The sequence below is a fragment of the Coregonus lavaretus genome, assembly GCF_964263955.1.
Source record: "Coregonus lavaretus genome assembly, contig: HAP1_SCAFFOLD_3204, whole genome shotgun sequence".
Lineage (NCBI taxonomy): Eukaryota > Metazoa > Chordata > Actinopteri > Salmoniformes > Salmonidae > Coregonus > Coregonus lavaretus.
The window spans coordinates 54,494-66,984 of NW_028157981.1; the positions used below are offsets into that span (position 1 = coordinate 54,494).

General features: G+C 41.1%; 1 protein-coding gene across 1 annotated transcript; it reads left to right on the plus strand.

Annotated features, from left to right (window-relative positions):
- The first annotated feature begins 3,173 nt into the window (after nt 1–3,173).
- On the plus strand, nt 3,174–10,150 carry LOC311124569 (NLR family CARD domain-containing protein 3-like). Its single transcript, XM_084198687.1, has 6 exons — nt 3,174–3,313; nt 3,678–5,469; nt 5,752–5,925; nt 7,761–7,934; nt 8,950–8,996; nt 9,467–10,150. Exons 1-6 carry the CDS (start codon nt 3,277–3,279, stop codon nt 9,991–9,993), a joined length of 2,751 nt encoding a protein of 916 aa, XP_084054813.1. The 5' UTR covers nt 3,174–3,276; the 3' UTR covers nt 9,994–10,150.
- The last annotated feature ends 2,341 nt before the right edge of the window (nt 10,151–12,491 follow it).

Consider the following 12,491-nt stretch of genomic DNA (forward strand, 5'->3'; position numbering starts at 1 on the left):
CGTAGTCTACAAGTAGCAACATAGAACTCAATTGATTGAACATTAAACATATTTCAATACGATTGAAATAGGACTATAGCCTACTGTTTATATTTTAATGCAGTTATCTCGGTTTTCATTTCAAGCATAATTTTATACGTCGCTTGTTTGCATCAATTACAAAGACATTTGCAAAACCATGGTTTTGGGAAACAGCTCAGAGATTTAACAATGCTCCTACGAAGGTTCTAACGATTAACGTAGCCTTAAGATGCTTTTGGGATACCAGGCCCTGGACAAAAACATTCAAAGGTAAATGTTTTACAGATCTCATATTACTGGATTTATTTTTTTAAACAATTTTTAATATTGATGTTACAAATGTATCATGTGTACAGTTCTTTATAAAAAATGTAGTTATTTGTTACATTTGACTGTGTAAAACCTAGCATTACTACTTATTTCTCTGAGAGTGAGGCAGATGTACATTCAAGAAGTAGTTGTCACTGTGTTAACCACAACCAACATGCTGTATCTCTGTTTAGGGGTTAGTGGTCTAAAATGAGTCTGTCTGGGGAGAGAGAGGAGGGGGGCCCTGCCTCTAAAATGAGTCTCTCTGGGGGACTCATTTACAACTGCGACCTGGCCAAGATAAAGTTTAGGGGTCAGTGGTCTAAAATGAGTCTGTCTGTGGAGAGAGAGGACCCATTTTCTACTCTGAGACGCTTTGTGGATATGGGCCCAGATCTCAAAATATTGTTTTAAAAAACAACACATTTTTGTTTTACATAATAATACAAATAGGAATATTACTAATGTAAGCCACTGTAAAGACGTGGTTTAGTTTATTGTGTTGCTCTGCTCATGTCCGCGTTCTGGAACTGTCCGCGTCCACGTACGGTTTGGCGCCAAGCATATTGTCCAGTTACGCGCAGAGTGGGCTGAGGTGATCTTGGGGAACAGCGACGGAGTTCGTTACAGTGTTGTGACACCGAAGTTTATTGTTCAATTTGCTTTTTTGAGTAATGGTCAGTGACAGTATGAGTGTAGCCAGATCCTTTTCACTCGCTATCCTTGTTTCATCTTGTGGTTCACCGGATTCGTCATCATCCTCGAGGGACAGACGAATGACCTGCTAGCTAGCCAAGCTAGTCGGTACAGCTAGCTAAGCTAGCTACTCTACCAGCAGCATCCTAGTTATCCTAGCTACCACTACATCATCACCGGCTGCCTGCATTTCTTGTGGACCGATGGAGCTCCCTGGTTCTTTCTTCCACCTGTTAAATACCGTGGAGGGCTTCTCCCTCTCTCGTTGACGGATGCTGGCTACCTACCATCCCTCTGTCCGGTTCTCCTCTTCACTAGATGGACAGTAACTTTAGTGTTTAACCCCTCTGTGTCCAAGGACCGAACTTTTGAATATTATTTTTTACAACGTTTTTTTTCTGATAAAAATTAGTTCATTGCATCCGCCATGGAGCCTTGTTTCATAATATTACCTTATGTCTTTAGTTATGAAGTAGTCGCGAAACAACGTGCCTTATTTCATGGCATTTTTCACCCTACCAGCTCCTATTAGTTCTATTGAGCTCCGTGACACCGACTCGCCTTCAGAACGTTCTATTCCCAGCCCATTGTTCTGCGTCACAATGCCAGCTTCACTATTGTTATCAATGAGACCTGCCTGCGTTAAGCCTATAGGTTTACCTCAGGTAACTTATTATTAACAAGGTAACAGCTACTTGGGGAGCGTTAACCCTGTAGGTTTATCTCAGGTAACTTATTATTAACAAGGTTACGGCTACTACTAGGCAGATATATATTATTACTGTGTAAAACCTAGTAGTACTACTTATTTCTCTGAGAGTGAGGCAGATATATATTATTAATGTGTAAAACCTAGCAGTACTACTTATTTCTCTGAGAGTGAGGCAGATATATATTATTACTGTGTAAAACCTAGCAGTACTACTTATTTCTCTGAGAGTGAGGCAGATATATATTATTACTGTGTAAAACCTAGCAGTACTACTTATTTCTCTGAGAGTGAGGCAGATATATATATTATTACTGTGTAAAACCTAGCTGTATTACTTATTTCTCTGAGAGTGAGGCAGATATATATATTATTACTGTGTAAAACCTAGTAGAACTACTTATTTCTCTGAGAGTGAGGCAGATATATTATTACTGTGTAAAACCTAGCAGTACTACTTATTTCTCTGAGAGTGAGGCAGATATATAGCATTTTGCAAAAAAAACATGATTATTTGTCTCTCTGAAATGAAACCATCAAGTGATAGATTTTAAACAAATACATGTCTGTCATTGAACAACCCCATGCCATGATTAGATAGTAAAAAACACACCAATCTCTTTCATAATTTCTTCAAACAATAAAATATAATTGACCAACATTTCTGAAAATGGATATATAGCGTTTTGGAACGAAACTCTTGTTTCCCCATCTGAGCTCAGAGTAGATGAGAGATGTAATGTTTGTCTCTGTTGTGTTGAAGTCCAATCAAGCAGGAGAGACCAGCCTCCCCTGTACCCAGCTGTGTGTCCAATAAGAGTGACTGGTCTATGAGTCAACCTCTAAACTTTAGAGAGGGAGACTTTTCTACTGAACAAAGGTAAGAAGAACTCATGGGTCATGGTCATTGAGTTAAACAACACTGTCTCTAGTCATTTCTCCTCTCCCATTTTCCCATTTATTTTTGTTGTTTTCATAATCCATAGGGTAATCATTTTTTCCATTTTCATAGTCCTGAAATAATTTTAAACAAACACTACATTCCCTCTCTGTTTGTGTGTGTGTGTGTGTGTGTGTGTGTGTGTGTGTGTGCACTCCCTGGATGAGGAGATGTAATCTGATGTTTTGTCCACAATAGCCAACAGGAGAGATCAGAGTCAGAGATTCTCAGTGGTCAGTCTTCCCAGAGTCATCAAACAGACCTGGCCTCCATATTCAGTGTATGTGGTCCTGTTATGTACATTTGTTTTGGTTTACCTCAAGTAAAGTTGATCTATCAATCATTCATTCATGTGTTAATGAGAAAGCATTTAGTCTCTTGCTTATCTTATTTACTTGATTTATTTCAGTTGCTTGAAGAGAATATTATGACATTTGTGAAGAACGAGCTGAAGATGTTCAAGAGGATTCTTAGTCCAGAACTCCCAGAAGGCTTTGAGAGTCAGAAGCAGGATAAGGAAGTGGTGGATGCTGAAGATGAGAAGCAGGAGAGCAGTGCCAGAGAGGGGGCTCTGAAGATCACACTGCACTTCCTGAGGAAAATGAACCAGAAGGAGCTTGCTGACACACTGGAGAAAAGTAAGAGCTGTCTGCCTCATGTTGAATGCTGTTTTATAACAAATGTTTAAAAGCTGAAGCTAAAGTACAGATAAAGTAGCTGTGTAACTCAATTATATTGTAGCAGCCTTAACACAACACCTAGTGACGTCATCAAGTAGCAGCAGGGATGTGTGTTGATTAATTGAGAGAGAGAGAGAGAGATTAACGTTAATGACACCATCAGTAATACCAAATTATAATAATAGAATCAGTCACTCCAGTGTGGATTGCATTATGAAAACATTTACACATTTATAGAGTCAGTTCATAACACAGACCTACAATACTGTAGGCATTAAAATATATGTAATATTAATATCCTCTCTGTTATTTCTTCATTCAGATGAGCTTGCTGTGATTTGCCAACGTGAACTCAAATCTAATCTAAAGAAGAAGTTTCAATGTGTATTTGAGGGGATCGCTAAACAAGGAAACCCAACACTTCTAAATAAGATCTACACAGAGCTCTACATCACAGAGGGTGGAAAAGGAGAGGTCAATAATGAACATGAGCTGAGACAGATTGAGACAACAACCAGGAAACAAGCAAGACCAGAGACTGCAGTCAAATGTAACGACATCTTCAGACCCTTAACTGGACAAGACAAACTTATCAGAACTGTGCTGACAAAGGGAGTCGCTGGCATTGGAAAAACAGTCTCTGTGCAGAAATTCATTCTTGACTGGGCTGAAGGAAAAGCAAATCAGGATGTCCAATTTGTATTTTCATTCCCTTTTCGGGAGCTGAATTTGATGAAAAAGGAAAAACACACTTTGATTGAACTTCTCAATCACTTCTCAATGGAAACCAAAGAATCAAGAATCTCCAACTACGACAAGTACAAAGTTCTGTTCATCTTTGATGGTCTGGATGAGTGCCGACTGCCCCTAGACTTCCAGAAGAACAAGATTTGTTGTGACATCACAAAGTCAACCTCAGTGGATGTTCTGCTGACAAATCTCATCAAGGGAAATCTGCTTCCCTCTGCTCTCCTCTGGATAACTACCCGACCTGCAGCAGCCAATCAGATCCCTTCAGGGTGTGTTGACCAGGTGACAGAGGTACGAGGGTTCAATGACCCACAGAAGGAGGAGTACTTCAGGAAGAGATTCAGTGATGAGGACCTGGCCAGCAGAATTATCTCACACATAAAGACATCAAGGAGCCTCCACATCATGTGCCACATTCCAGTCTTCTGTTGGATTTCTGCAACAGTCCTTGAACACATGCTGAAACATAAGAGAGAAGAGATGCCCAAGACTCTGACTGAGATGTTCATACACCTTGTGGAGTTTCATACCGAACAGAAGAATGAAAAGTATCTTGGGAAAGAAGAGACAGGTCCACACTGGAATAAAGAGAGCATTCTGTCACTGGGAAAACTGGCTTTTCAACAGCTTGTGAATGGCAATCTGATTTTCTATGAAGAAGACCTGAAAGAGGCTGGCATTGATGTCAATGAAGCCTCAGTGTACTCAGGATTGTGCACACAGCTCTTTAAAGAGGAATGTGGGCTGTACCAGGACAAGGTGTACTGCTTCGTGCATCTGAGCATTCAGGAGTTTCTGGCTGCTGTATATGTGTTCCTCTCATTCATCAACAACAATGAGAATCTAATGGCCAAACCTCAATCAACGTCCAGCAACTTTTCTGTGAGGATCAGACAGAAGCGTAAAGTTACCGTCTACAAGAGTGCTGTGGATAAAGCCTTACAAAGTGTGACAGGAAACCTGGACCTGTTCCTCCGCTTCCTTCTGGGCCTCTCACTGGAGTCCAATCAGAAGCACTTACGAGGTCTACTGACAGAGACAAGAAGCAGCTCACAGAGCCATGAAGAAACAGTCAAGTACATCAAGGAGAAGATCAGGGAGAATCCCTCTCCAGAGAGGTGCATCAATCTGTTCCACTGTCTGAATGAACTGAATGACCATTCTCTAGTGGAGGAGATCCAAAGCTACCTGAGATCAGGAAGTCTCTCAGAAGAAGAACTGTCCCCTGCACAGTGGTCAGCTCTGGTCTTTGTGTTGCTGACTTCAGAAAAGGAGCTGGATGTGTTTGACCTGAAGAAATACTCCAGATCAGAGGAAGGTCTTCTGAGGCTGCTGCCAGTGGTCAAAGCCTCCAGAGCTGCTCTGTGAGTACATAAAATGACATTTAAGAACTAATCATCAGGAAGAAATATTACGTTTAGAGTAAAATATGTATTATAATATGTATATAATATTCTATTGAAAAATATATTGAATAAATGCATTGATGTTCACATTAATATAACAATATGACCATACAATTCTAGGAGACGGAAGATGAATCTATATGTTGTTTAAGAGAATAAACCAAATGCATCTGCCATTGTCCTTCTACACTACTGGTGTTAAATTAACAGTTTGTGAAATCATGATGATCTCTCTGTCAGGCTGTCAGGCTGTGGAGTCACAGAGAAAGGCTGTGCTTCTCTGGTCTCAGCTCTGAAGTCAAACCCCTCACACCTGAGAGAGCTGGATCTGAGTAACAATGACCTGAAGGATTCAGGAGTGAAGCTGCTCTCTGCTGGACTGGGGAATCCCCACTGTAAACTGGAGACTCTGAGGTCAGTATTCCTGTAGTTGGTCAACAAGTAATAACTGTTCACCAGATCCACATGTGTTTACCAGGCACACATAGTCCACACCATATTTGTTTGGACAGTGAAGCTTACAGTTTTACATTTGGTGCTATGCTGCAGCATTTTGGATTTGAGATGGAATGTTTCATATTAGGCAACAGTATATAATGTCACCTTTTATTTGAGGATATTTTCATACATATCTGAGTTACTGTTTAGAAATTAAAGCACTTTATGTATCTATTTCTCCAATTTTTATATGTCGTAATAATTTGGACACATTCACTTATATTGTATTAAAGTATTCCTAAGTTTAGTATTTGGTCCCATATTCCTTACCTGCAGTGATTACATCAAGCTTGTGATTCTACAAACTTGTTGAATGCATTTGCAGTTTGTCTTGGTTGTGTTTTGGATGATGTTTTTCCCAATAGAAACTGAATGGTGAATAATGTCCTGTCATTTTGGAGTCACTTCATTTGTATTGTCAGTAAGAATAGAAGATGTTTTTGAACACTTCTACATTCATGTGGATGCTACCATGATTATGAATAATCATGAATGAATCATGAATGATGATGAATGAGAAAGTTACAGAGGAACAAGGATCATACCCCCTCTGTTATTGGTAATGGTGAGAGGTTAGCATGTTTTATTGTAGCCTCTGTAACTTTCTCACTCATTATTATTCATGATTCATTCATGATTTTTCTTAATCATGGCATCATTAGGATTAATTTAGTAGTGTTTAGAAACATGTTATCTACTCACTTAGACAGAAAATTACTCCAGTCATCATCCACCATTCAGTTACTATTGGACAAAACATAACCCAAAACACAACCAAAACAAACTGCAAATACAACCAACGAGTTTGGGACCAAATACTCAACTTTTGACTACTTTATAAGTGAATTGGTCAAAATAGTTATGACTTCTTCAAATGGGGGACTAGATACATAAAGTGCTTTCATTTCTAAATGGTGAAACAGATATGTATTAAAATACCCTCAAATAAAAGGTGACATTATATACTGTCACCTCATATAAAACCTTTGATCTCAAATCCAAAACGCTGGAGTATAGAGCCACATTTAAAATGTTATCTTTGTCAAACCAGATATGGTGTGGACTGTATACTCAATACAATCTAAATCTGATACCTCACTGTCTGTCTTTTGACTGATACTGCTTTTTAAACTGCTCTGGTCAGTCTACTCAAATATTCGTACTATACATGTTTCTCTGTACAAGCAATATTATGATAATTTCTAATAATGATACATTCATTTATGAATAGATATGGCAGGTGTCACTAGCTGAGGTTAATATGGTGCGGGAGTCAGGCGCAGGACACCGAAGCTTAGTCCAACAACGTGTACTAGTGCAAACCCAAGCACAATACAATGAACGGCCTCAAACAACAAACAGAGGCGAGCGATTACGCAGACTGTGCGTAAACTAACAAAACAATAAACAGAGAAAACACGCAGCACTAACGGAGAGGCGAATAACAACACACAACCCCACCAATACAAAACAGGCAACTTATAGAACACATAATCAAACACAAACGGACACAGGTGCAATAGACAGACAAAAGCAATCAAACATAGAAACATTCAACGGTGGCAGCTAGTACTCCGGGGACGACGAACGCCAAAGCCTGCCCGAACAAGGAGGAGGAGCAGACTCGGCAGAATCCGTGACAGCAGGTTTCAGGACACTGATATATCTGAACATGCTGAAAAAATATACTGCCACTATTTTGACCACCAAAGAATATCAGTGTGGTTTTAATATGATTTGACTCTTTGCAGGCTGTCAGGCTGTCTAGTCACAGAGGAAGGCTGTGCTTCTCTGATCTCAGCTCTGAAGTCAAACCCCTCACACCTGAGAGAGCTGGATCTGAGCTACAATCACCCAGGAGACACAGGAGTCAGACTGCTCTCTGCTGGACTGGAGGATCCACACTGCAGACTGGAGAAACTCAAGTATGTAGAGGGTTTATGTCAATGTTCATATCAGACATGTTGGAGTTATCTGGCTAGTTAAGACAAACATTCTGACCCCCACTTGGACTAAGTTATATAAAGACTGTGTGTTTGTCCAGTGTGTGTGGGTCCAGTGTGTGTGTGTGTGTGTGTGTGTGTTTGTCCAGTGTGTTTGTGTGTACACACACTGGACACACACACACTGGACACACACACACACACACTGGACACATACACACAAAGGACGCACACACACACTGGACAAACACACATACTGGACATACACACTCACACTGGACACACACATTGGACACACACACACATTGGACACACACACACACTGGACAAACACACACACACACTGGACACACACACATACTGGACACACACACTCACACTGGACACACACACACTAGACACACAAACACACACACACAAACACACTGGACAAACACACACACACACACACTGGACACACACACACACACACACACACAAACACAACCACAAACTGGACACACACACAAACACACAGACTTACTCACACTGTAAACACACACACAAACACTGGACACACACATACACTGGACACACACACAAACACTAGACACACACACTAGACATACACACACACAATGGACACACACACACACACACTGGACAAACACACACTGGACACACACACACACACACACAAACACACAGACTTACTCACACTGGACACACACACACACACACACACACACACACACTGGACACACAAACACAAACACTGGACACACACATACACTAGACATACTTACACTGGACACACACACAATGGACACACATACACACACTGGACAAACACACACACACACACTGGAAACACACACTGGAAACACACACACACAGGACACAAACAGTAGACACACACACACACACACTTGGACAAATGTATGTACTGACTGTTTGTGTGTATGTGTGTTCAGGTGTATCCCTCAATGACTGTCTGTTCTTCTGCTTACCGCTACAGTGTGGAACATGGTGGAGAGAACAGAATGAAACCTGGAGTTAGAAAATGTGAGTGTTGACTGCTGTGAAGAATATGACTAAGAATAAGTCTTAATTCAAGTGAAGTCAAAGTCAAAGACAACCATCATTACTTACTTGGTCATATTAAATATCAGCTGTAGTTCTACAGAAGCACAAATCAGGGACACCAAAGTTTACAAAGAGTTGCTTTGACAATGTGTGTGTCTGTGTGTGTTTTCATGCTTGCATGCATACAGGTGTGTGTTCAGGATGTGTGTGTGTGTGTGTTCAGGATGTGTGTGTGTTCAGGGTGTGTGTTTGTGTGTAATTAATGGGAATAAGTGTGTTTTATATTCCCATACAGCAGAACATATGATCATTGAACAAATCTCAAGTTACCTTAACTTCTCCTTTTGATACCTAGAAACATCTACATTAAATGAATTAGTGAAAAGTGAGTTAACATTCTAATGTGAATGATGATGATTTCTAATATTGTGTCTGGTTTCATCCATCAGATGTCTGTGATCTCACACTGGACCTAAACACAGTAAACAGATTCCTCTCTCTGTCTGAGGAGAACAGAAAGGTGACATGGAGGACAGAGGAGCAGCCGTATCCTGATCACCCAGAGAGATTTGAGGTCTGTAGACAGTTGCTGTGTAGAGAGGGTCTGACTGGGCGCTGTTACTGGGAGGTAGAGTGGAGTGGGAGTGGGGCTGATATAGGAGTGACATATAAAGGAATCAGCAGGAGAGGAGGGGGTGAGGACTGTGTGATTGGATGGAATGACAAGTCCTGGAGTCTGTTCTGCTCTGATAACCGTTGCTCTGCCTGGCACAATAATAAGTCCACTACCATAGACGTCCCCTCCTCCAGCTCCCACAGAGTTGGAGTGTATCTGGACTGGCCAGCCGGCACTCTGTCCTTCTACAGAGTCTCCTCTGACACACTGACCCACCTGAACACATTCCACTCCACATTCACTGAGCCCCTCTATCCAGGGTTTTGGGTTGATGTTGTTGACTCCTCAGTGTCCCTGTAAATAATAACCATGGTAACACTGACACACACACACACACACACACACACACTGGACACACACACACACACTGGACACACACACACTGGACACACACACACACACACACACTAGACACACACACACACACACACACTAGATTCACACACACACTGGACACACACACTGGACACACACACACACACACTGTACACACACACACACACACTGAACACACACACTGGACACACACAAACACACACACTGGACACAAACAAACACATACACACACACACACACACACACACACTGATCACACACACTGGACACACACAAACACACACACTGGACACAAACAAACAAATACACACACACACACACTGGACACACACACACTGTACACACACACACACTGGACACACACACACACACACTGGAAACACACACACACTGGTCACACACACACTGGACACACACACACACTGGACACACACACACTGGACACACTCACACTGGACACACACACACACACACACACACACTGGACACACACATGCAGGACAACACACACACACACACACACACACACACACACACACACACACACACACACACACCGGACACACACACACACACACACAAACACACTTGGGACACACATACACACACTAGACACACACACACACTGAACATACACACACACACACACACACATACACTGGACACACACACACACACTGGACACACACACACACACACACTGGACACACACACGCACTGAACACACACACACACACACTGGACACACACACTGGACACACACACACACACACACTGGACACACACACACACACACACTGGACACACACTGGACACACACTGGACACACACACACACTGGACATACACACACACATACTGGACACACACACACACACACTGGACACACACACAAAGAACACACACACACTGGACACACACACACACACACTGGACACACACACATACACACTGGATACACACACACTGGACAAACACACACACTGGACACCCACACACACACATTGGACACATTTCCATGTGTTGGATTTTGATGAAAGGAAATCCCATATAGCCTACTGGACAGGACTTTGCTATGGCATCTTCTGTTTGGGTGTCTCAGGTCAGGTCTGAGCCATGATCAGAATGTGTCTCTGTGTCTATTTCCAGCCCTGCCATTTCTACCTGTCCTGATCTAGTGTTTCACCCCTGACCTCCTCACACCGTCTCACTGTCCATGTCTGCTTTTAGCTCCCACCTCTACTTCACTGTGTTATAATGGACCTTATGCTTGTTATGTCACCTCTGTAACCAGTTATCAAACATACTGACCTTTCTGACCCTATCCCATGGCCCTACTTTCTACAACTGAACATTTAAATTCCTCTATGAGTTTTATTTAGTGTCCATTTACTTATGTATGTATTTGTTGTATATTGGGGTTGTGCTGCAGAGCATCATGGGGGTTTGTATGTGTTGAGATGATCACGTTCCAGATAAATGGTTGAACTGATTCCTGTCTCCTGTCTCATCATTATTGAATTGTTATACAGACGTGGTTATGAAACCCACGAGACATAACAAAAGATTGGCGATGAGTAAGTCTGAATCTACAGGAACTATTCTGTCTGGAAGTAGTGGGTTTTTACAACTGTTTAAAACTGTTATTTTCTGTGGTACAGAATAGGCTAATGTTAGCACAGTGTATTGCTAGCAGAGGCAAGTGCATAGTCCAGCTAGCTAAGAAAGAGCGTTAACCAGTGGTGTAAAGTACTTAAGTAAAAATACTTTAAAGTACTACTTAAGTAGTTTTTTGGGGTATCTGTACTTGACTTTACTATTTATATTTTTGACAACTTTTACTTTTACTTCACTACATTCCTAAAGAAAATAATGTACTTTTTACTCCATACATTTTCCCTGACACCCAAAAGTACTCGTTACATTTTGAATGCTTAGCAGGACAGAAAATGTTCCAATTCACACACTTATCAAGAGAACATCCCTACTGCCTCTGATCTGGCAGACTCACTAAACACAAATGCTTTGTTTGTAAATTGTCTGAGTGTTGGAGTTTGCCTCTGGCTGAACGTACATTTTAAAAACAAGAAAATCATCTGGTTTGCTTTATGTAAGGAATTTGAAATGATTTATACTTGTATTTTTACTTTTGATACTTTAGTATATTTTAGCAATTACATTTACTTTTGATACTTAAGTATATTTAAAACCAAATACTTTTAGACTTTTACTCAAGTAGTATTTTACTGGGTGACTTTCACTTTTAGTTGAGTCATTTTCTGTTAAGGTATCTTTACTTTTACTCAAGTATGACAATTGGGTACTTTTTCCACCACTGGAGTTAACATCGTCATGGACGGCAGAAAAGGACTGGAGACGGACATCGGAGTGGGAAAACAACGTGATTAAAAAGTAGGAATATACAGTGATTAAAGGATAGGACATTTATTCAACTGTGAAGAC